Source organism: Rattus rattus, chromosome 6 (genome assembly GCF_011064425.1).
Source record: "Rattus rattus isolate New Zealand chromosome 6, Rrattus_CSIRO_v1, whole genome shotgun sequence".
Classification (NCBI taxonomy): Eukaryota; Metazoa; Chordata; class Mammalia; order Rodentia; family Muridae; genus Rattus; species Rattus rattus.
In genome coordinates, this window is record NC_046159.1 from 73,460,437 (window position 1) to 73,486,350 (window position 25,914).

General features: G+C 45.2%; 1 protein-coding gene and 1 pseudogene across 1 annotated transcript in view; both read right to left on the reverse strand.

The window, feature by feature from the left end:
* Dnah6 (dynein axonemal heavy chain 6) overlaps window positions 1–25,914 on the reverse strand; it is a 196,073-nt gene that overhangs the window by 10,118 nt on the left and 160,041 nt on the right. The window contains 10 exon segments of the mRNA XM_032906333.1: window positions 2,374–2,503; window positions 7,188–7,309; window positions 8,219–8,338; window positions 10,705–10,843; window positions 12,365–12,511; window positions 12,745–12,833; window positions 13,819–13,979; window positions 16,117–16,307; window positions 20,062–20,204; window positions 23,356–23,491. Coding sequence (XP_032762224.1) covers window positions 2,374–2,503; window positions 7,188–7,309; window positions 8,219–8,338; window positions 10,705–10,843; window positions 12,365–12,511; window positions 12,745–12,833; window positions 13,819–13,979; window positions 16,117–16,307; window positions 20,062–20,204; window positions 23,356–23,491 — 1,378 coding nt within the window.
* Window positions 8,652–9,263, reverse strand: LOC116903602 (annotated as a pseudogene).

Below are 25,914 nucleotides of genomic sequence, written 5' to 3' on the forward strand. Positions count from 1 at the left end.
ACGAGTGCATTACAGGTGAGCCAGACTTGTCAGATGAGCTCTATCCACCGAGCCATCTCACTGGGCCTAGATTATTTTTCTTTTACATTCGCCCCTCGGGGGACCCTGCCGCCCAAGCTAATTTCTTTCATCATTAAAGCAGAGCTTAAAAGTGACATTTTTTATTATTTATGTCTTTGCTGATCCACATGTGTTTACATAGAAGCAGTCACAAGGCTTCAATTAATGGCAATCAGGGAAAGTGTGTGTGTGTGTGTGTGTGTGTGTGTGTGTGTGTGTGTGTGAGAGAGAGAGAGAGAGAGAGAGAGAGAGAGAGAGAGAGAGAGAGAGAGAGAGAGAGAGAGAGAGAGAGAGATTGGGATTAAATCAGTATTCTGCTTGTTATTGTCATGGTTCTTTTCATCCTCTGTGCCTGTTTGAACTTTGGCTTGGATGCGGGTAGGTAGATTGAAGGAGACACTGGCTGGGATGCTATGGAAGAAAAGCATGCATGTACCAGACAAAGTAAAGAACAGCCTGCTCCCCATCTGTCTGGTTAATCATGGGAGGAGCTGAGAGGAAGTGGGTAAGGCAGAAGTCAGAGTGACTGGAATGAGGTCTGGGTGAGGGGCTCCCGTGAGTCCGGTGGGTGTGGAGGTGTGATGGTAGGGGCCTTGAGAAAACACTCTTGGAGCTGGGGGGATGGATCAGTGGGTAATGGTGCCTGCTGATGAGCCTCCTGACCTGAGTTCAATCCCTGAGACTCACATGACAAGGGGGAGACCCGACTCCCACAAGTCATCCTCTGACTCCACACAAGATGCACTGTCTTTGGTAGAATGAGAGGCAGAGCTCTGAATACCTCGGTAGCAAACATTACTCAGAAAGAGCAGTCATTGAGTGACGTTCCAGGGACCAGAAGGTGGGTACCCAGTTACTCCACCCCAGCCCTACAGGAATATGAGTGCGTAAGTCTTGGTCTTCCCTGTAGACCTGCACTGCTTCCTGGAGAGGAGAGGGTTGGAGTGGGAGAGGAGGCTGAGAGAGGCATAAGAGTTTATCCCAAGTTACTGAACATCACTCATAGACAACGGGAGGGAGAACTGATGTCCTTCCTATCCCAGTCCTACAGAACGGAGGCCCAGACGAGCCACATGGGCTAGAACGAGGGAAGGAATTGCGTTTTCCTCACACGTGTGTGGAAGGTGAGAGAGCAAAAGAGGCTCTAAGATGCACTTTACGCAGGCTGGATTCCTTCCTCAGCATTCACAGTTTGGCTGCTGGAGGGACTTCACTCAGCAGGGCGTCCTCAGCCTGATTTCTCTGGGTCACAGAGCTGTGGTTACAGGAACCCTATCCTTTCCCTCGGGGGACATTTCAAATCCAAGTCCTCCTGTAGAGCCGACCAGACCCTGTCCCCTCAGACTCGGCAGATGGCCTTCTCATTTCACAGGAAAAGCTCCGTGAAGAGTGGAGAAGCCTGCTTCCTATTTCGCACTTCGAGTGTGAGCTTTGTGAAGCACAGGGAGAAAATCTCAGCATCGACAGGGCTCTGGAGAAGCCCACGGCCTCCACTGCCCCTCATCTCGGCTCCATTTCTATTCCCCCGTACTTATTGAGAAGAAACTGCTCCCTAAGTTAAGTGGCAGTCTTCTTCAACATTAACAGAACTCCCTGCCCGGTGGACATTCTGTTTTGGGGGCCTGGCCCTTGTGTTTTGGGGGATGATGGGATTATTCTTGGGTCACATGGCTTCTTTTGGTCTGGCAGCCTTTGGAGAATCGGCTGGACTCTGTCATGGTCCTTTTCTCTACCCCATTCTACTTTCTCTTGTCATGGCTTCACTGCCAACCATGAACAAATGCCCTGGGGACTTAAGCAGATTGTCATCCTCAGGGAAGTGAGAGAGTTGCTCTTTTGTGATTACTCGGAAAAAATCTCTAAGGTAAAGTAACTCAGTCATTTGTCCTGAATGAAGAAAAATACTGAGGTGGAGTCTAGAATGGGATTCTGATAAAACCTTAAACAATGTCAGGAATGCACTGTCCAAGACTCAAGCACTTAAAATGCTCAGAGAGCTCAGTGTGGGATTCATTTACACATGGCCAGCAGCTACTGTCTTGGATGACACAGGCCCAGGGACTTTAGTTCAGAGCAAAGCCTGGCTAGAGTGGTGTGGGCTGTAAGCCGGGTGGCTTCTCCTGGTCCCTGCTGGTGGGATGTCAGGGTGCAGTCAATCTCTAGACATAAATGGAGAACCCCATGTGAGGCGAGCTCTCTAGGGAAAGAAAAACTTATGAAAAAAATTAAGCCTCAACACCTGCTTACGATTTAGTTCTCTGAGTTTATTCCTCAAGCTCCCATTCCGGGCAGATGCCAGCAAGTATTTATTACCTGGAACTCTGGTCCGGATTGAAGCAACAAGCTCCTGGACAATTTCATCATTGCTTTTGCCCTCTCCGCCAGAGGAGGATCTTGGCTGAACCTCAAGGATGGTGGTGATTAGAGTGTTGGTCTCTTTGTACTGCAAAGGTGGTAGGAGAGCAGACAGGGAAGAGGGAGTCAAGATGATGTTTGCCAAGCATATCGTATGCATACAGGAGTAAGGGAAGTTTCCAAAAACAGAGGCGTTATTCCAACTGTGATGTGAATACAATGTGAGAGCACTCTAACCAAACTAAAAACAGATTACACTAAAAGGTGGTGTGTGTGTGTGTGTGTGTGTGTGTGTGTGTGTGTGTGTGTGTGTACAGGTGTACATGTATGCAGTGACGTGTGAGTGGAGGTCAGAAGGACCACTTGCAGGGGTCAGTTCTCTCCTTCCACCTTGTGGGTCTTAGGGATTGGACTCATGTCATCAGGCTTGGTGGCAGCAACCTTTATCTATCTACTAAGTCATCTCTCCAGCTCTCTCTCAATCAAAATTTAAGTGTACGGTACTGTTGACTGCATACACAATGCTGTTCAGCAGATCTCCAGACCTATTCATCTTTCCTGACCCAAGGTTTATGCCCATTGATTAGAAAGGAAGGCCAAAGCTGCTTCACCACCAATAATCATCTAATTGACTTTGCCCAGCATATAGTCCGTTAGTGGGCTTGGCCTGCATCTCTAGCATGGGATCACTAAGCTTAGCAGAGTATTTCAGCTCTGTCTTTCCCAGCCTCTGTGCCAGAATGACACACGGTCTCCCACGGAGCTCTGGATGCAACATGGACGTGGGCATCCCTGACCTTGAACCGGAAGTCCAACAAGTTTCCTCTTCAATTGGCTTGGCTCAACTGTGTCTTTTAGGGCGTCTTCCTCCTTTCTTTCTTCCTCTACAGTAGGGTGAACACAGGGCTGCTGCTTCTACTTCCAGTCCACGTGGTTGCTCGGGAGAGCATCTCTCAGCAGTGAATGGCTCTAAGGAGTGCTTGTCAGGCATGAGAAGGGACCTCATCGGGCTGACCAAGTGGCTCACCAGAGCACTCACTGTCTGAGCAGAATTTGATTCCTGGTTGGTTGTCATCTGGTTGTTCTTCACAGAAACATTAAAGTCTGTTCTCAGAACAGCTCACTTCTTCCTCATATCCATCTCAGTTTTAGAAACTGACATTTTGGCAATGCACTGGGGTGACAGAAACAGGCTCAGAGAGCAGAGGAGGCTGATGTCACATGCCTGCAGATTTGTCCCCTTCCTGTCCCAATCAGTCCTTTACTGGTTTTTACTAAGCATTTATTTAAATATAACTAAGTGTAGGAAGAAATCTTTTGTGTTAAGACCACAGTGGTGGTTTAAATATGCTTGACCCAGGGAGTGGCACTATTAGAAAGTGTGACCCTGTTGAAGTAGGTGTGGCCTTGTTGGAGTAGCTGTGTCACTATGGGCATGGTATTTAAGACTTTCCTTGCTACCTAGAAGCCAGTATTCTGCTAGCAGCCTTCAGGTGAAGATGTAGAACTCTCAGCTCCTCCTGCACCATGCCTGCCTGGATGCTGCCATGCTCCTGCCTTGATGATAATGGACCGAACCTCTGAACCTGTTAGGCAGCCCCAATTAAATGCTGTCCTTGTAAGAGCTGCCTTGGTCATGGTGTCTGTTCACAGCAGTAAAACCACATTGATTAAAAGGGGCAGTTACTCAACCTGAGCAGATCATGCTACTTCCTAATGATCCGCTTTGATATAAACATTTTTCTCTCGCTAAAGGCAACTTGCAAACAAATGGAAGACCGATTGCAAACTTCTTTCCTGAAAACAGGAGTTAAAAAACTCACATGAAAGAAAACCTTCTGTTATCAGGAGAAACGAACCATTGTTCCAGGGGGATCTGGTAGAAAGAGACCTTGTTAAAATACAATAGTCTTGCCGGGCATGGTGGTGCATGCCTCTCATCCCAGCACTTGGGAGGCAGAGGCAGTCGGATCTCTGTGAGTTCAAGGCCAGCCAGGTCTACACAGTGAGTTCCAGGACAGCCAGGGATACGAAGAGAGACACTGTCTCAGGAAGAAAAAAAAATCCAAGTCTTCCCAGGGAAGAACACACATCTACCAAATGCTCAGCCCTGAAAACATATTACCAGTAACATAATACGGACTGAGCTGGGCAGATTGCGTTTATGTATTTAGGAACATACATACATGCACACGCACACAACTCCACCACCACAACCACCACCACCACCACCACCACCACCACCACCACCACCACCACCACCACCACCACCACCACCACCACCACCAATTAAAGAAAAGAGGCCATGGATTTGGAAGAGAGTAAGGGGATGGTACAGGAGAGGGCTTGAGAGATAACGTTATTCTCTCATAATCTACGATAATAACAACAACAGACACAGCGCCACATTCTGCTCTGGCCTGTCACATCCTGTAGTCGCTTCTCTTCCTGCTGACTCCCTGTGTGTAACCGGGCGACTAAGTGTGTGCACTTTCTTTGGGCTTCATTTGTCACTGGTGTCACACAAAGCTTATATTAAATCTGTAAATTTTCCCCTGTGACTCTGTACCAAGAATGCCAGCCCAGTTCTGTGGCTCAGCTGGGACCCTGAGAGGGTGAACACAGCGCTGTGCTTTCCCTGTGCAGGCACACGTGGTGCGTGGAAGGGATCTTGTCTCTCCTGCGTATGCGCAGCTGTTTCTCTCTCCTTGCTCTTAGTGCGTCCGTGGCAGATGAGCTATATGGTGGTTTGGGAGGGGTTGGGAGTCTCAGGGGGAAAGAAAGATAACTGCAGATATGACATCCCTGATGCCAGTGATTCCAGAGGACCCTCCCCGAAACTCAGGGTTTGCATATAATGTGCTGTGCCCCTTGCAGAGGAAGGAGGAGCAGCCTTTGGTTAAACTCGGGTCACATGCCCACCTCTGAGCATTATATTATGGGCATCAGTGGTTTGCTTGCACGTTTGTGCACTGTGTGCATGCGTGTCTGTGGAGGCCAGCAGAGGGCATTGAATCCCCTGGAACTGGAGTTACAGATGGTTACGAGCTGCCATGCTGGTGCTGGGAATTGAACCCAAGTCCTCTGGAAGAACAGTCAGTGCTTTTAACTGCTGAGATATCGTTTCAATTTCCATCTTATCAGACTTCTATGGAAGAAAATGGGACAATTGCTCAAAGGGAAGTGGCTTCATTGCTAATCCAGAACTGTTGAAGGAGAAGAGGTGTAGAGAAGACCAGGCCCTGGACTTATCACACATCTGCTCTCCTAGCCATTCTGAGACCAACGGGAAAATGCAAACGTCTCCATGTCTGGTTTACAATGCTGCACGAGGGGTGGGAGGGCAGCTTTATCCCTCCTGAAGCTGTCCTCAAGAGAGGCTGCAGCCCTCCTGTGCTCTTTCCCGTGTCCTCTCCCCCTCTCCTGCCTTCTCCCTCCACCTTTCAGACAAGCGGTCGGAGGTCAGAGAGGAGTAACCAGAAGGTTTAGTCGCACATGTATTCTCCTGAGAGCAGAATGGGAGGATCAGGACACGTCATGCCCCACTGAAGGAGCTGTATCACTGTTGGCAAACATGAAATGAGCTTTCCAGAGATTCCAGTGTTGTTAGATTCCTTGATACTGAGGTAGACTTCACTGAAAAGAAAGACAATCTCCCTGCCCAGATATATTCAGGGAGAATCTAATCCTTGACCATTAGAGGTGCCTGGAACCCTCAGAGCCATAGCTCTGCTCTCTAAAGATGCCTGAGATGGCAATGACGAAAGTGAGCCAGGTGAGCTGTGTCCAGGGTCGGAGGGGCTCTCAAATGCTCGAGTTCAGATTACTCTCAGGTAAGACTCGTCGTCAGGAGATCTAGACAGAGGAGTAAAATAATCCACTGTGCTTTAGAGCACTGGTTCTCAACCTGCCTAATGCTGTGACCCTTTAACACACTTCCTCGTGTTGTGATGACCCCCCAACCATAAAAGTATTTTCATTGTTACTTCATATACATGATTTTACTACTGCTATAAATCCATATATAAATATCTGTGTTTCCTGATGCTCTTATGTGACCCCTGTGAAAGTGTCATTTGACCTCAAAAGGGTCAACCCACTGCTGCTTTGAAGCCAGTGCTGTGGTCTGCTATGTCAACTACTTTGAGAGAGCAAGGTTAGTTATCCTCCTTGGATATGTTCACACAGCATCTGAATCCAAGGGCTGAGAAGACACACTTCGAGCATTTATAACGGTACTGCTCTGATCTAAGCATGCATATCCATAACTGTTGTGTAACATGAGCCAAATGTGTCCAGTGTGGGGGAGAAGAGAATGTACACACGCACACACATACACACACAGACACGCACACGCACACTCACACACACTCACACACACACGCGTGCACACACACACACACTCACACATACACACACACACGCACACACATACACACACACACAGACACGCACACGCACACACACACATCCTTAGGCTTCTGTGAAGGCTGTGTCTAGCTTTATTAATTTTTCTTGAGCATCAGCAGGTACCATCTTCATCTTGCAGAGTATGGCGTCCAGAATGATTCTGGACACTGCTGGAAGATGAGTCTCATTAATGACTTTAAAGGCACCAGGCTGAATTGACACCATTGCTGAAAAAAATGGTTAGCCAGTCTTTTACTTGTTTCCAAAAGGCATTATAGCTCACAGAGCTGTGCGAGCAGAAAGACTGTTTTGAGTTTATATACATCATATAAATATGTATTTTAAGCAGAAAGAACACTTACCTGAAACACTAGGTTAGCATTTTCATGCATTCCAAAGATTTCTGGATCATCTATCAAAGGTAGATCTTCAATGTAGTCCTTAAACTCTTGGAGGCTGTCAGCCAAGGGGGCAAAATAGATGCCTGTCATTAAAAAAATTACAAAAGACAAATGTGTATGAAATGGACCAGCACTGCCTGACTTGATTTTTATTTTAATTTAAAAATTGTCTGTATATGTGTTCGTCTTCTGAGTTCATGTGCCTTCGGAGCCAGAAAGAACATTGGGTTTCTTAGAGTTACAGGTGTTTGCTGCCACCCAACATGGGCGCTGGGAACAGAACACATGCCCTCTCCAAGGACAGTGTGTGCTCTTACCCGCTCAGCCATTGTTCCAGCCCCATAGTTTCACTGAGTTCTCTTGAGGCTGTGAGCATCAGAGATTAGTATTGCGCCCAAAGGATCATGGGCACTGTTGGAAGTGAGTCTCACTAAAGGGTCCAGATCTCTGCTCGTGTTAGAAACTGTCTTTGCGTTGCTTTCATAAATAGATTCTAATTTCTTAAATCAAAGGCCACATTTGCAAAGTGTTGAAATATAGGGCCACTGCCCTTTTCCTAATGATGACAAGACACACAGTTGACTTGAAGCAGTGTCTAGCAACTCGACAATAGGAGCGTTTGTGAGCTGTCGTAATAGGAGTCCTTCCTCTAAGGGACTGACACCCACGGCCATCGATCTACCTACTGTCTGACTCAGAATGAGTCACCTTCAATTCATACATCTTCAGTACTCAATATTCGGTAATGGAAGTGTTCTCTAATTATATTAAAAGTACATTAGGCCAGAGCTCTGAGGGTGCGGTTAGATGGAATACAATCAAGCTTAATACAGAGCTAATTTACAGTGTTGTGTTCTTTCCATCAAATCAGCTTTGAAAGTCAAACACGGGGATGGGGTGAAGCTGTGAAGATGGACCTAGAGCCTTGGAAAAACTGAAAGATGCTGTCTGAGGCTTCTGGGGAAGGGATTTCCCCCGTGAAAGCCATTTACCTGATTCAGAGTACGTATACTCATCTTCCAATGTTTCGGGAGAGAAAAATCTTTTCAGGACAGTTCGAAGGCATCTCTGATCCCACGTGTCTGTCACTCTCCCGCCATAGGTGATCTCACCTGAAACGGAGCTTGCATTTTAAAACATATTACTACTTATCTTTTACACTAATAGATGCACCCAAATCTTCATAGGTTTACATTTATATTCACAATTAGTTGGTGTCACAAGTAGTTGCTATGTCCCTTTAAGATCATAAATCAAGTTTTAAAAAAATGAAATATCTAATATGTGTGCTACCCTAATCATTTTATTTTATTTTATTTTTCTGGAGTGATTTTACCTTTATGTCGTTCACTTTAAGGCAATCATTACATTTCACAGTGATTTCTGGGGCCATTCAGAGTGATGGAGGCCATGGCCTGGTTGGCCTCACTGGGGAAGCTGCCCTGTTGGCTGGTGGGTGATGTTCCAAGAGCAGGAGAGCTGGTAAGCAATGTCCTCAGCAGCTTTCCAGCTCAATCAGGCTGTCACCTGCTGTGGCCAGCGCACAGCAGTCCACTCAGCTGCCTTGGCTGCCATCTTGTGCTGCTCAGCCTTTCCCACCACAAATCTGGCTCTCTCTGCTTCCTGTTTGGCTTCTACCGCCTCTGTGAGAGACTTGAGGATCTCTGTGGTGATAGACGGCAGCACCCGCTCGTCAGAGTGCTCGCCAATGCTGGTATAGATATGAGGAAGCTGGCTGGCCACCGGTCGGAAGAGGATGCGTAGTGTGATGTTGACATTCTGCAAGACTTTGCTGCCAGTGATGACCGGCACATTCCGAGGTCGAGAGTGGCAGTCAAAGATGATTGGTTCCTGTACCCAAGGGAGGAGAAAGTGAGTCCCTTCCTCTACCACAATGCCCTGCACGCCATGGAATTGGCCAAAGATGGCAGCTCTGTGTTCAGCATCCACGTTGTATAAAGCAGAGTTCACCACGCCTCCTGCAACTGCTAATGCTAGGCCCAATTTTCCGATGGACTCAAACGCTTTGGCAGCCATGACTCCTGTTGCTTCCACTCACGCCTGCTTTCACTCTGCATGCAGGATCCCACAGGAGCCAGAAAAGGCCGTCAGATCACTCGGAAGTGAAGCAGTCCTGAGTGCCTATGTCAGTGCTGGGACTTGAACCTGGATCCTTTGTAGGAGCAGTTCTTAGCTGCTGAGCCACCTCTTCAGTCCTAGAATTCTACTTTATTTTTTTCAATAACAAAAACTAAAGCCATTGGGCTTTACTTCCCCCTTCCTTTGTTTCAGAATGTTCCTGATGTTGACCTCCCCCAGTGACTGTCATTTTAAAATGTTCTCACTTTCCGTGAGATGTTGCTTCTGTGTGGGTTCACTGAGTAAAACAGAACCTTGCATTTGTAGGAAGACAAATCTGTACACACCTCATAAATGATTGCTACCAAGCCAGGAAATTGAAAAGATGGATCCCAAGTGAAAGAGAGAGCTTGCCTGTCAGAGATCATGTCAGAGGGAATTCAAAGTTATGGCTGCACTGTCTCTCTCTCCAGAGATGCTTCAGTGTTGTTCCAAAATACATGAGTGGGGAGGGAGCATGGCAAATAACTTTTGATGTTGGTAGAGTGCCTTGGGAAGAGTCTAGACGCATTGACACACTTTTCTATTTATCACCGTAGTGTTCCCAGTAGGATTCCATGTATGGAAATTGTCAAGGTTGATGTAAGGCTTTAACATATTTAATCATGTTAAATATTTAAGGTATGCCAGGGGCTGAGGTGTCAGTAAAGTGCCTGCTGTACCTGGACGAGAGGCTGAGTTTGGATCCCCAGCATCTACATAAAAGCCAGACCGATGGCTTGTGTCTATACTCCCAGAACTTGGGGGAGGACAGAGACAGCTGGGTCCCTGGGGCGCACTGGTCAGTCAGCTTGGCCAAATAGGCCAGCTCCACGTTCAGTGAGAGACCCTGCCTCAAAAAGGTGAAAACCTGCCAGTGGCCACACACATCCCAAGGAAAAATGGCTCCCTGCTTTGCATAGGGGGAGTAGGAGGGAGAAGAAGAAGGTATATGTGACTGAGATGCACTTGATATGTATAGGAAATTTTCAAATAATAATAAAAAATGAGGTGAGGAGTGATTGAGCAATGAATGCTCTTTATGCTTCTAGGCTTCACATGTACATACATGTTCAATCACACACTTGGGTATGTACACATACCACACACACACACACACACACACACACACACATTATGTCTGGAATTATTGTTTTTGGTGATAAATGTCTCCCCGATTTTCTATGTGCAGATATTTACATGATGTGCTTATCATTATTGTATGTTCCTAGTGGGGACATCAGTTGTCACTGGAAACATTAAACGCTGGGGGTGAACACAGTCTTGACAGGGTCCAGGGAGGTGTAAGCCAACAGCTCTGCTCCATGGCCTGATGCCCTGGCCACAGGCACATACTGACCAGTGATGTAAATTAGCGCGTCCCAGGGGATCTTCCCTTCGTGACAGTAGAGGTTGAGGTTCAGTAAGGCGCATTCTCTGTCACTGTCATTAAACTCATAGCAGATATTCCAGCCCAGGGGGCCAAACTTCTTCCTCTCCTAGAAAGGATGAAAATATCCTGAGATAAAATTGATGAACTTGATTTTGTTTAATGACAAAGAAGTTAATTTTCAGTATTGAAAGATACAAGTTTTCATTAATGGTGGGCATCTCCATACAGCAACCAGTTAAAAACATTTGGTTAGGTTTCAGCCAGGCCTTTACCAAGGAGGCCAAACACATCTTCATTTAGTGGTCCCCGTGTTTCTAGAAGAGAATCTGTTTTTCTTTGAGATTTGGCAGACTTACCAAAGGAAAAGATCTGTTCTACAGGGTAAAATCAAACATTTCAAATTAGGGGAAAAATTCCACCCAGAGTTTGGCATAAAAATATACTTTAATTATAAAACAGAAAGGGAAAATGGGGTGGGGACGGAGAATCCTTGTCCTAGTTTTATTTCTATCACCCTGATAAAGTGTTCTGACAGAAAGCAACTTAAGGGAGAAAGGATTTATTTGTATTTTCAACTCCAGGTGACAGCCCATTCCGATGGGGAGACCGTGGCAGCAGGAACTTGAAGTGACTGGTCTCATCGCACGTGTGGGGCATGCGGCAGATGTGTAATACATGGAACAGATGGGAGGAAACTGGTGCTGGTTTGAAAGTTATTGTCACAGGGTTTAGGGCTCTGGTCATAGGTAAGGAGGAGTCTCTTAAAGGAGGTAGAACTCATCCAAAGGAGCAGGTAGGAGGAGACGACCACAAGGAAAGTAAATCAACCAAACTGTATGGCGACATGCGCCTACCATCCCAGCAGCGGGGAGGCTAGGACAGGAAGGCTGCAAATTCGAGCAAAGTCCAGGCTGTGTGGTAAGTGTGAGTGTGGAGATTGTGTCGAGACGACAACCAACCAACCAACCAAAAACCCCCAAACAAACAAAAAACAAAACAAAACAAAAACCCAAAACAAAAAAACAGGTGAACTTGAAGATTGGAAAAATATATGTGGGTGAAAAAAAGAATAAAAATGTTCTTGGAGTTTTCATCGTAGGTTATTGAGTGAAAGGGACCACCAATTTTGGGACTAGATTCTGGACAGGAAGCAGGTTAGGGTGTGTGGAGCACAGTTCAGCTGTTGAACTGGACCTCGTGTGTTCACCTGGGCGATGGTATTCCCCAGGTAGTTCAGGAAAGAGGCAAGAGCTGCGAGCCGCTGAGGCACGGAAGCACAGACTGGTGGCTGAACTAAATGAACTTTGGCTCCAACACAGAAAGGGCCCTTAGGGTTTTAAGACACCATTTTAAAATTTTCACCTGCGTCTTAACTACTTATGCACGTCTGTCATGCACCATATCCTTACTGCTGCCGAGGGGCAGAATCGAAGTCTGGAGACACGCCCAGAGGCTTAAGACCCATGTCAGGTAGCCCTCAACTGTCGCTAACTCCAGCACCGGAGGATCCAGCTCCCTCTTCTGGTAGTCCCTGAGCGCCCATGCACATGTGATTACACACAGCAGACACATACACATAAGTAAGTGAAAATAAGCGAACCTAAAGAAGGCAGAGGAGAGGGTGTACCTGAATAATTGCGTGGAAGAAACAAATGCCGAATATTAGTTTTCTCCATTTCATTCCAAGTATATTTTCTTCAAAAAACGAAGGTGTCATTTCAGTAAAGGCTCGCCTGATATTTGCACGCAGGCCTTTTGGAGGCTCATTGGTTACCTGGATATAGAAACAGCATACATGGCAGAGAGGGTGATTTTTGTGGAGTTGCTTTCTCTCTCTCTCTCTCTCTCCCTCCCTCCCTCCCTCCCTCCCTCTCTCTCTCTCTCTCTCTTCCTTTATTTTGCATTATTTCTAGATAGCACACATAGACTGAAGTCATTGAGATATGGGTAACTGGGTGGATGTTCAGAGATGAACTCTCTCATATTCTAGTTATGGTCATATATTACCTTGACAGAATTCTGAAGGACTGTCACAGGAAATGTGGAACAAGGCATGGAGCTTAGAAAGAGCCGGAAAGTGTCCTTGATTGACTGATCTGTTTAAAACAGAACCAAAACAGCAGGGAGGAAAGTTATAGCTTGCAGGAATATTGTGGGTTTTTTTTTTTAAACAAGTAGTAGTTATTCTAGGGAAGGAAAACAATGCTGTTACAGCCACTGAAAGACTCAGTTTATAAATTTCAAGTATATACTAAAGTGCTTGAGGACAATGGTGTGAGTAGTCCCTCTTGAAACTTCCTGTCAGCTGGGCTGTGTATTCTGGAAGCGGCACATTTCAATAAAGAACCTAGACATATCAACGAAAACATTTCCCTTTGTTTATTATATATATATATATATATATATATATATGTGTGTGTGTGTGTGTGTGTGTGTGTGTGTGTGTGTGTGCGCGCACGCGCACACGTGTGTTGTGTGTTCTTCGATAATTTTATGTGCATTTCAGCCCCTCCCCTAACTCCTCTCGGAACCCTTTGAATCTGTTGTTTGTTTGTTTGTTTGTTGTTGTTGTTGTTTTGAGACAGGGTTTCTCCGAGTAGCTCTGACTGTCCTGGAAATCACTCTGTAGACCAGGCTGGTCTTGAACTCACAGAGGTCCTCCTGCCTCTGCCTCCCTAGTACTGGGGTCAAAGATGTGTGTTCTGCTGATCTAAGCTCTATGTACTGAGCAGTGAGTACTGCACTTTCATTTTATAGGGAAGACGTAACATCTTTTCTTGATGCAAGACTGTTTTCTGTTCCTTTTTATCACAGCTCTAAGACGCACTTCAAGGTCAAATGTCTTCCCACAGGATGCTATGTGAAGCAAATGATTCAGTGGGCCATTCCCTTACTGGGAGTCCAAAGGCCTGTTTCTGAATCCTAACCATGGGGCTCCCCACAACCTCCCCATTGTCCAAGTTTTCCTTTTCATGAGGAGAGAGCACGAGGTCTAGAATGGAGATTTGCCATTAGACTGTCTGGACAAGAAAGGCTATGTGAGGATGGTGCCATGCTGTGGAAAGTATGTGCACAGCTTACTTGGGTCTGTGAAGGTTTTGATCAGCTCTTCCATTGCCAGCATCCAAGAAACGGCAAGATGGCAGTTCTGCAGAAATACCCAGTTTCCGGATTTTGTGGCATCCTTGATCATCTTCTCAGCAATGGGGCCCTGCCCTTGTCCCAGTGAAATTGACTGCACTCTGGATGGAACAACAGTGGAAGACTTTCTTGCAATATGGATATTTTAGTTAATTTAAATTTACATGTATTTACACACTCTGTAGGTATGTGGTACACATACATGTGACACATGCATGGGCACATGTGCTTAGGTTTCATGGCGTACATATGGAAGTCAGGGGACAATCACAGAAGCTGACTCTCTCTTTCTACCATTTGGGACTCAGGGACTGAATTTAGGTCATCAAGTTTGGTTGAATTGGGTTGGCCATGAATTTGAAATTCTCTTTCTTCACCACATTAGTGGTAGGATTACAGAATGAGACCTAGCTTGTCAAATCTTTTAAATGATCTCTCCTTTTCACTTAAGAGACATTTCCATATCAGATGATGATACCTAGATTAATCCTCTATTTTATGACTTTGCCTACTATGGAACATAAAAAAGTTGATTTTAAAGACCCATAGAATAGGATCCTGACTCAAGCTGACCCTGGGGAGGGGGCTGGGTGAGGATAAAGGACAGGCAACAGGTGCAGGTGGACAGGAAGATTATGATATCAGGCTGACAATATTTCATTGTATATTAAAAAATGCTTGTAGAAAGGATTTTGATGGAGTTGTTAGTCACACAGATTTGATCATAACACACAGTGGACAAGTATGATGACTATGTACAGTTGTGAGTCATTTAGAATGTATTTAAAAGTTTTACTGAGTTAAGTTCAATGGCTTGCATTCTTCAAGGTAAGTTGCTAATCAATTATTTCCCTTGTGAATGAACCATACTCTCCCACCATTCTTGTTTCTTTGGATGTGTTGTAATTTATTTGAAATGTAGACATTTTGAATATATAATGTGGCATCTGTGGAAACCAGGTTGTCCCCTCTCTTTGATGCTTACTACTGCTGCTTGTGTGGTTGCTATTTTTATTTAATGACTTTTATAATACCTGCATTCTTTTTTCTTCCTTTTTCTGAGACAGAGTTTCTCTGTCTGTGTACACATGGCGGTCCTGGAACTCTTTTTGTAGACCAGGCTGGCCTCAAACTCAGAGAACTCCCTGCCTCTGCCTCCTGAGTGCTGGCATTAAAGGTGTGGGCCACCACTGCTCAGCTAATGCCTGTGTTCTTTGCAGTGTGTATGCTGATCTCTCTGGTTGGTTGGCTTAGCGGTCATATGGTAGTGAAGCTGAACTTTCACTCAGTGTCTGCACCGACAACAAATTGCTCGACTTGCCCACAGGCTCTGTAGGTCTGCCTGCTTCTCAGGGGTAAAGAAAACTCAGCCTGCCTGCCTGTCAAACTGGGCATGGAGCAGACCAAAGCAATGGTTCCTCTTAGGTCTTGTCTGTTGACCTGGCTGGAGCTCATACTATCCCCTGTCTCCGATTTCTGCCTCTCAGACTTAGACTGGAGCTGTACACCATCTGCCCTTCAGAGCACCCAGGGTGCTGACTGCAGAATTTGGGACCTCTCAGACTTTGTAATTGCACGATCTAATTCCTTATAATAAATTTCTATACATAAACCACACACACACACACACACACACACACACACACACACCCATGTGCCACCCACATCAGTAGTCTATGATACTTTGCAGAAGCTCAGTGTATATAAATCATGAAACCTAAATAAAGAGAGAGATCCATCACCTCTCTGTAACTCTCAGACCAGGGAGTAAGCCATACTAACAACGTGGATCCCATTGAGTTGGAGGTCATCTTGAGAAAGATGAAATTATAAGAACATAAAGAGTCCTGTTCTTAAATGTGTTTGAACATAAGGAGCAAGGTTCACTCTTTGTATGATTATGTGATTATTAATTATGTATTAAATGCTATGCAGGTTCTAGTAGATTTCCACTAGGTTGTATTTTAATTCTGGGCAATCTCTCTTTGGCTCAGATGGAATTCACACCAGCACTTACCCTTCTTTAGGAATATGCATGGCCGAGGACTAACGCAGTTTAGTTTATTTATTGAGTAAAGATTACTTGAATGGAAAGCTCTGTTCCACAGGGAGGAGCACTTTACTATAAGTGCTCTATAAAGACCATAGCCATATCGTATATACACATACATATTACATAAATGTATGCACACATATATAAAAATCATAAATAGGTATAACCTTGTGGTATGATCTTACCGTTCTGCATACCCGCTCTCCCTGGCAAACCTCTGAAAGGCACCCATGGGATCAGAGCCTGTGCTCAAGATAAACACCAGTGGGGTGCTGCTTGACATGTCCTGATACAGAGTGGCCAGGTCCACTGGAGGTGTCTCAATAAATTGTTTGCCAAGATTCTCTATCACAAAGTCAGTGAGAGCAAAAACCACCTGAAAGTTGGAAGGAGGGAAAAGGTTAAAGTAGTAATCTACGTTGAGGACGCTGTGTGTTCCTATCTCAGTTTTCTCTCTCTTAAGAGGAGGGTGCTCTGCACTTTGGTATTTTAAGAAATAACTTGTTTACAAATGTATGTTTTAATTATGTGTATGTCTGCATGCGGCATGGGCCTGCGAGAGGACAGCAGGGGGCATTAGATCCCCTGGTGCTGCGTATGCCATGTGCATGCAAGGGACCAGTGTTAGCTGTCTGAGCTGGGTGCTGAAACTCAGGACCTCCGAGTGTGTGAGTGAGTGTGTTTGTGGGCACGCATAGCGTGCATGTGAAGACATACGTGGATGCACATCAGAAGACAACTTTAGAAGCTGCGGTCTCTCTCTTCCCATCCTGGGATCAGGGCACTGAACTTAGGTCTTTGGGTTTGCACAGCAAGTGCTTTTACCACGGCTCACTAAGGATTTTTAAAGAAAGGAATTTCATCTTTGAGTCTAAGCACGCTGCTTCTGAAGGAGGCTGAATTTGTGTCCCAAAGGACAGCACCAGTGTTGGAATGTCCTGAAGCAGCATTTGACTCCAAGCAGGTATGGAGGTCATAGAGATCCACTTGCCTCTACCTCCAAAGTGCTGTGACTACAGCCATGTGTCACCATGTCTGCCCCGAATCCCATTTACTTAGCAAGTCATTCTCTGGAGCCAAGACAGGGGCAATGCTCCTGAACGGTTCGATGCGGGTGTCCAGGTGGCAGGGAGGTGCCTGGCACATTGTCATTTTCGAGCCTCCTTTTCAGTGTGGTCTTGTCCGTGGTTTTGGCTGATTTGGGTTTTTTAAGTCCTTGACTTATTCTCATTTTTAAAACACAACCTGATTCTAGACCCTTCATGTTAACTTGGGAAGCAAGTTTTATTTGGTAGCATGAGCTTTATAAGGCATTTGGCGGAATGTGTGGGTGAGAATTTTCATAAGTCCTCTGTGTATTGGCAGAGGTGCCTACCGTTTGTAGCTTTTATCATATTTTAAAGACAATTTATTTTCATTTTGAATTATGCATATATGTGTGTGGGTATGTGCTTGTGAGTTCAGTGCCCATAGCCTTCAGACGAGGGAACCAGAGCCCCTGAGGCTGGAATTACAGGCAGTTGTGAGCTGCTTGACGTGGGTGTCGGGAACTGAATTCATTTCCTCTGTGAGAGCAGTGTGTTCCCTGACCTGCTCGCTGTCTCTCCAGCTCCACGTCATCACATTTAGAGAACCTGGTCATCTGGAAGGGTAAGACTAGGATCACAGCGAAGGCCTTTTTGTTTAGGCATAAAAGCGAAAGATTCAAAGGCTTATTCCACTCCACTCCGGTGTTAATTAAGACAAGACCGGATCTTGCTCTGTGAGGCCTCCACCCACTCCCTCAGTCCCTGGGGTTATTTCAAGGCCTCATGAATCACATCATTTTAAGTAATTTGTACGTTTCCGTATGACAGAGTTCCTAATTCTAACTTGTTAACTTCTAACATATAGCTGGTGTTCACCTTTCTCCAACTGAGTTATAAGTGTGTGTGGATACGTGGTTAAATGGCAAGAGTTTTAACTTAACATCTAAATGAAACATAAAGATTTAAAGATTAGTGATTTCTTTCATATGTCTATCCCTATTAAAAACTCTTTCTCTTGGGGGGTGGGGGTGGGGGACTTCCAGGGATTAGAAGCACTGCTGTTCTTGCAGATGACCTGGACCGGTTCTGAGCACCTGCAGGGTGGCTGGCCACTCTAGAGTCGAGGATGCAGTGACCTCTTCTGACCTTGCCAGGCACCAGGCATGAAAAAGGTACACACAGTACCTGTGGGCAAAACACTAATACATAAAAGAACTCTACTTTTAAAACCAAACCAAACCAAACTAAACTAAACCAAGCCTCCTTTCCCCTTGAAAAACAAACATGTGGTTGTATAAGGCGGAGACTAATATCTTGCAACATTTCTCACGATCGAGAATGTTCCAGCCACAGTGGCACAATCACAAAGCTTGTCATTCTTTGCGACTCTTACTCTCTAATCACCCCTCACATTTGTCAGCATCCTACTGTCCCAGTTTCCTTGAAGACTCGCTGTGTTTCAGAGCCTTCCTTCCAAAGTGTCTTCGATTTATCAGCCATGCCCCGGACACCACCTCTGCCCTGTCCAAGGTGACAAGCTCAGTGCGTGTGCACATTCCGTGCTGGAGTTCCTTGTCCTGTAACTCTAGGGCATCTCATCGCATCTCAGAGAGCTGTGGAGATGGCCGACCTGAGACAACGACCATTGTCTGTTTACAGTGAAGTCCCCCTTTGTGTCTATGAACCCCTTCTCACACTTCATCCACTTCCTAGGAAACTCTTGGCCACACTTTAAGTGACATTGTGGCTGTTCTGCTCTTACTGCAGCCATCGACCCCATGCCAATCCCAAACCCATTTTCCTAAAAAGACAGGGCAATACCACATTAGTAGGAATGCTCTGACCTTTTCTGGCTAATTCCTGTTAGTTCTCCCCACTGTGTCCTTCTCCTACCTCCAACTATTCTCCAAAGAACAGCTTCTGTTTCTCTTTAGTGCCTCCTGAAACTCACTGTGTGGGTTCTTAGCAGGTGACGTTAGTCCTTTATTATTAGTAAAACTAGATCACATCTGCACATGTGCAAACGAACCATCTGCATCGGTTGTTACCACAGCGACCACTTGCATCCATAGTTACACTGCCACAGTGACCACTCACATCCATTGTTACCCTGTGATAGTGAAAATGCCAGCCTTGCCGTTTTCTAGAACGCTTCTCCCACATGCTTTGTTTGGTTTGTGTCTGTGTTTTTGTTTTTCTGGGTCAGGGTTTCTGTGTGTAGTCCTGGCTGTCCTGAAACTCATGCTGTAGATCAGGATGACCTTGAACCCAGAGATCTGCCTGCCTCTACTTCCCAGCGCTGGGATTAAAGGCTTGCACCACCACTGCCCAGCTCTCCCAGTCTTCTTCCTGCCTCTGTGACTATTCGTTTTCCTCTCCGAAAAGGGGAACTCATCGGAGGACCACCATCCTTTGCCCAGTGACCTCTCATGGTACTCAATATTATTCTCCCAGGGTTGCAATAGATTCTGTGGCTTCACTTTCCAGCTGAAGTGATGATTCCTTCATCTGTATTCTAACACACACTTCTCTCTGGAGATGGCCGTCCACCCTGACAGCCGGTGGGCGCTGACAGCTCACAGACATCTTCCTCTCTGACACATGCATCCTTTCACGCTGGCTTGGTTTTGGGTGCAGCTATCCCCACTGCACCCAAGCAGAACCTGGGAGTTGCAGCGGTTCCAGGTCACATCCCTGTTCTCTTGACAATCTGCTACTTCTGTCTTAACTCGGGCGTCCATGATGACTCTCACAGACTACTTTAGTAGTTTGCAAACAGGTCTGGAGACTATTTTTCCCCCACTAAATGTCTCCTCTCATTTTTAATTCCCTGACAAAATCTTCCAGCACACCCTGGTCCAGGTGAGAAATGGCAACCATTTTCTGATGGTGTGCAGCCGACAGGAGGTGACCAGGTTCCCGCTGGCCATTTTCTTATCCTGGAGGGAGAACACATGGTGCTAAAACCATCGCCTTTATTTTTAAAGCTGCTTCCTAAACTGGACTGCTGTTAGCCATAGGCAGACCCACCACTCACAAGCAGCTGATAATCTTTGGCGGCAATGTCATGACATTGACCTTTGACTGAAAAGGACTACCCACCTTTTCTTCTTTACAGCATTTAACAAGAATTAACTTATGGAAAGAGCTGAAGTTCGAGCCCCAAACGTGTTCCCTTTCCTCTTCGTGTCTCTGCTTAGGGTATCCTTCCCAGCTCTGTGGGTTAATGTAGGTCTCAAAAGATCCTGGAAAGACAATTTGAAAAGATGCTTTAATCCAAGCTGTCTTGACTCTGAAGTTAAATGAACACACATTGCTAGCTAAAAGAAGACAGCTTCTTTAACCTTACTGTCAGGTTTTTAAGACACAAGTGTGAAAGCATTAACCTTTCCCATACTCAAACTAGTTAGAAAGGAGATCACAAAACAGCATCCAACAGCAAAGCCCTTACAAACAAACAAACAGAGATGTTAAAAATAAAGGAATGTATAGCAATATTACATTAAGCAAAAGGGAAATCGGAAGTGATTAGAGTAACCCTGGGTAAGACAGAACTCAGAATAATCATGATTAAATGAGGCAATAGGTCAAGTTCTACTAATTAAAATATAAATTACATAATAAAAGTACAATAAAATAAACACATATATTAGACAATAACATGAAGTCTATCAAGCATCTCCTGTTGAAGGCAGAAGGAAAAGCAGAAAAGAACACAATAATGTTAAGAAATAGCGCACAGAGATCCTGGAGAGGTGGCTCAGAGGTTAAGAGCTCCAACTGATCTTTCAGAGGACACAAGTTCAATTCTCAGCCCCAGCAGGGCAGCCCACAATCATCCATAAGTCCTCTTCCAGGGAAGCCAGTGCCCTCTTCTGACCTCTCTAGGCACCACACATGCATGTGGTGTGCAGACATAAAGCACTCGATAAACTAGATAAATAGATGTAAAAATAGATAAATCTAAAAAGAAAATTAAAGAAACAGCATACAACTACAGCCTTCCACAGAAGTATTGGACCTGGCATATGCAATTTGATTGAGATAAATAATAGATGAATAAATTAACATATAGACAACCCTATGTCTGATATGCACAGTGCATCATTCCTCCCATGTCACCTGCAGCAACTCAATGTTCCCAAGAAATGAGGTGGCATCCCACTTGAGGGTTAAAATGCTAGTTAGTTCTTTAAAAAGGATTCATTTTTATTATCTACGTACCTATCTTACTCCTATCTGTCTGTCTGTCTGTCTGTCTATCTATCTATCTATCTATCTATCTATCTATCTATGGGGGGAGGCTATCTGCATACTTATGTACAGGTATCCACAGAGGTCAGAGAGGGCGTTGGATCCCCTGGAGCTGGATGGCTGAGCATATCTTCTGAGGGCCTAATAGTAGCAAAGAGCCAATGACACTTAAGAATTGAGTGACACTGTTTAGGGTTAGGGTTAGGGTTAGGGTTAGGGTTTAGGGTTAGGGTTAGGGTTAGGGTTAGTGGTCAGTGTCACCTCTGCAGAACTGCTGACTCTTATAGGGGGTGGAGTCTATCACAGGGTATGAGCACAGGGTGTTAGCACAGGGTGTGAATCAGAGTGGTTCTCATCAGCTGAAGTTGGCTGTATCCCTATGAGCAGCACAGGGGAGGTAACCTGTTACTTTGGAGCCAATCCAATCAATCAATCAATCAATCCAATCCAATCAAACCCAACCCAACCCAACCCAATCCAATCAATCCAATCCAATCCAATCCAATCCAATCCAATCCAATCCAATCCAATCCTTTTTCTTTCTTTCTTTCTTTTCTTTCTTTTTCTTTCTTTCTTTCTTTCTTTCTTTTCTTTCTTTCTTTCTTTCCTCCTCTCTCTCTCTCTCTCTCTCTTTCTTTTTTCTTTTTCTGGAGCTGAGGACTGAACCCAGGGCCTAGCGCCTCTACCACTGAGCTAAATCCCCAACCCCTCCAATCCGTTTTCTAGTGCTGTGCTATGCTTAGATGTTGTACATTTAGTTGGAAGTAGAGGCAGAGCCAGGCAGATCTTTATGAATTTTAGGGCAGACTGTTTTACAAATTGAGTTCCAGGACAGCCAGAGCTACAGAGAGAAAATCTGTCTTAAACACACAGACACACACACACACACATGCACACACGCACACACACATATGTGTGCACACTCATATTTTAATATGATATGTTTATTAGTTGGTAAATTTATATATGCATACAGTATATTTTGAACATGACTGACTCCCCACCATAATTCTTCCCGGATCCATCCCCACTCGTCCATTCATTTTTAACTTTTATTTATGTGTAGTGGATTTCTGTGTGAGTGAGTGCCATATGTGTGGGGGTGCCTAGGGGAGTCAGTAGAGGGCCTCTGGTCTCTGGAGCTGCAGTTATGCATGGCTCTGAGCTGCCTGCCGTGGGTACTGGGAAATGAACCCCTGGCCCTTTGGAAGATCAGGAAGCACTCCAGCATGGAGCCATCTCTCCAGCCCCTGCATATTCTAAATAATTACTCTCAACTAATAGAATCTGAGCTTCTTGAAAACCATAGCGGACAATAGGTTAAGACAACCCAGAGGGTAATGTTACAGTTTAGAGTTTTGTTGCCTGTGGCCAAAGGGGAGAGTATCATGAAGAGGTGGGAGGGATTCTGAGACGTTGGTACTGTCCCATTTCTCAAGGAGTGGTGTTTTATAAATGTGTAAGTGTATGAGGTCAAGTTGCACTTCTGACTTTTTAGTGTATGTTAAATTCTTTAAAAAAAGCTTAAAGGCTCATGGAATGAAGCTACAGTTGGCTTAAAAATGGATGAGATGGGCTCGGGAGACGGCTCAGTGGTCAAAGTGCCTTCTGTGCTGGCATGAAGACCAGGGGTCAGATCCATGGTGCCCAGGCATTCTTGTTCTTGCCTGTAACTCCAGTGGTGGATGGTAGAGCGAGGTGGACCTCAAGGGCTCTCTGACCAACCAGTCTAAAGGCAATGTTAACTCTAGGTTCAGTGAGAGACCCTGTCTCAAAAAATAAGGCTGAGTAGCGATGGAAGAAAGACATCTGACGCCAGTTTCTGAATAAGAAAGTGCACCTTCCCATATAATATATAAACACACGCATAACACACACACACACACACACACACACACACACACACACACACACACACACACACACACAATGTAAAGTAGCCATGAAATATTCAAAATTCATGGGCCAAGCATTCAAGATACTGTAAAAGCAGTTCACCTATGATTTCTTAAAAAGAAAGGGATTTAAAAAAAAAAACCGTGAAAAGTACAGACGTTGGCGAAAGGATGAGTTCATGAATTGAAGTCAGAGCTCAGGAGCCTGTTTGCCCCTCCCCCTCAGCAGTGCTCTTTGTCTTCTTACCTAAGGATATAGAGATGGGATGCAACAGTATGTGTCTTGTAAGTCCTTCGAAAATTGGAAACCATTCTTCTAGGTCACAGCAGGCGAACCACATCTGAATGGGCAGCCAGGGAGCTTCTGGCTTAGGAGGGCGCTCCTACAGGGGGCAGAGAGAACACAGGCAGCCATTTACTGAGACAACCCCAGTAGAGTGCTCTTCCACCTTGCCTTGGGGGTAGGGGGAGAAACTGTAAAACGCGTTAGAAACGCCATTCTCGGGCCTGGGAGATGCTTTGTGGGTAGGAGCACCAGCTGTGAGGGAGTGAGGACCTGTGTTCCCCAGCATCCATGGAACGACTGGAGCGAGGCTGTGTGCATCTTTCAGCATTAGGAGGAGGGTTGGAGCTTGCTGGCCAGAAGCCTAACTGGAACCGGTGAGCTCTAGGCCAGTGAGAGAGCCAATCTCAAGGGAAGAAAAGGAATAGAAGAGGGTACCCAGCATTCTATGCTGGCCTCCGTTCATGTGTTCACCCCGACATACAACCATTTTCTTAACACAAATAGTAAGATATGGTAAAATAGACATGAGTGGGAAAAATGAGTGTGGTACTGTGGTAGTAGCATTGGAGGTTGAGACAGGAGCATCATGAGTTCAAAGCCAGCCTAGGCTACCTTGTCTTAAAAGCACGGAAATGCGCAAGCTAGCAAAAGGCAGAATGCTGTGCCAACCCCAGTTCTCAGGGGATGGTTCTGAGCATGAGGACAAGCTGAGACTTTCAAGTTGACACTGCAGATCGCAGAGTTGACCTGGTGAAGGAGTAGAGTCATGCTTATACTGGGCTCTCCCGAAACACCCTGCACCCACCTTCTCAACTTCAAAATACTTTTATGGTTAATGACATTTTTTTTATCACTCAAACTATAGTCCAAAGAGTCCGAGATGGTCTCAACCTGCAAGGGTGAGGAAAGCTGAACAGAGGAGTAATATCAGTGCCAAGACAAGTAAAAATTTAAGTCTACAGGGATGGAAAGAAGCTAAGAACATTTTCTTGTCTTGCAGAGAACCTGAGTTCAGATTCCAGCGGCCATGTTAGGAGGCTCACAGCCATCTGTGACTTCAGTTCCAGAGGATCTGACACCCTCTTCTGGACTTGGCAGGCACTCACGTGCACTCCCTTAACATACATATAATTAAAAAAAAACCAAAAACCTGTTAAGAGCACACAAGCACGCACACACATGCACAACTCAAAAACAATTTAGCTGTGATAAATGCATACGAAGTTATTTCAGATATTCCTAGAAATCTCCGTTGTGATGCCTGGCAATATTCCTTGAAGCACTTACATAAGGCTGAAGAGTTTGTTAAAAATGAGAGATAACTATGACGAGAGGCTAAAACTAGCTCTCTGACATTCCCCTAAACAGATGCCCGGGATTTCAGACTGTGTTTTCAAACACCCTGCTGTATCCAAACCATTTATCACCCAATCCAAGCATCTAAGGCATACAGCTCAATGATGTTTGACTGTTAACAGGTAAGTTCGACCATTCCCCAGCTACTGGGGACCATTAATTAAAAAATTAATCCCTTCAATGTCAGACTATACAGAAACACGCCAGGAGACATCTCAGGCTCAATTCCAGGTCGCCACAACAAGATGGCTAATGCAATGAAATGTCATTCAAGCACAGGGAATTGCTTTATACTGTACTGTAGTCGGTTACATAAGCAGCAGGTAGCATTATGCCTAAAGACGCGCATCCCTTAGTTCCAAGCATCGTTGCTAAAAGTTGCTAGCGGTCATCTGAGTCTGTTGAGTTGTGAGGTCTTCACCGGCGCAGGGTCCTGGTGTTGGTGGCTGCTGACTCAGGGTGAAGGCCGTAGAAACACAGTTCAATACAAATCTTGGCTCTTTCTTTTACAACAGATTTCTCTGCAGCTTGAGGTCCTGCTTGCAGCATCTCACCCACAGCAGAACATCTTTAAAACTGGAGTCAGTTTTCGCAAATCTTTCTCATTCAAGTAAGTTCGTGTGATAGTTTATTTTATTTAAAAAGATTTATTTTATTTGCTTCTGTCTCTGTCTCTGTGTCTCTGTGTCTGTCTGTGTCTGTCTGTGTCTCTCTGTCTCTGTCTCTCTCTCTGTCTCTCTCTGTCTCTGTCTCTCTCTGTCTCTGTCTCTGTCTCTGTCTCTCTCTCTCTCTCTCTCTCTCTCTCTCTCTCTCTCGTGTGTGACATGTGTACAGGGCCCCTTCAGAGGTTTTATAAGAGCAGCAAATGCTCTTATCCATTGAGACAGCTCTCCAGTTACTTGGTTAAGATTTTAATCCCCTTCCACCATCTTCAAAGTATCTTCACCAGAAGTAGTTTCCATCTCAAAAACTCACACCCTTTGGGCTATAAGAAGCATTTCGGGTTTTATCATGAGACTGTAGTAAATCAGTTACTCTCTCCCACTCCCCAGGCAGTTCTAACTCTAGTTCTCTAACTCCATCTCTTTTCCTTCCTGTACAGATGTCTAAATCTTCTCAAAGTCATCTACGAGGGTCGAAATCAACTTTTTCTACCTTCCTGTT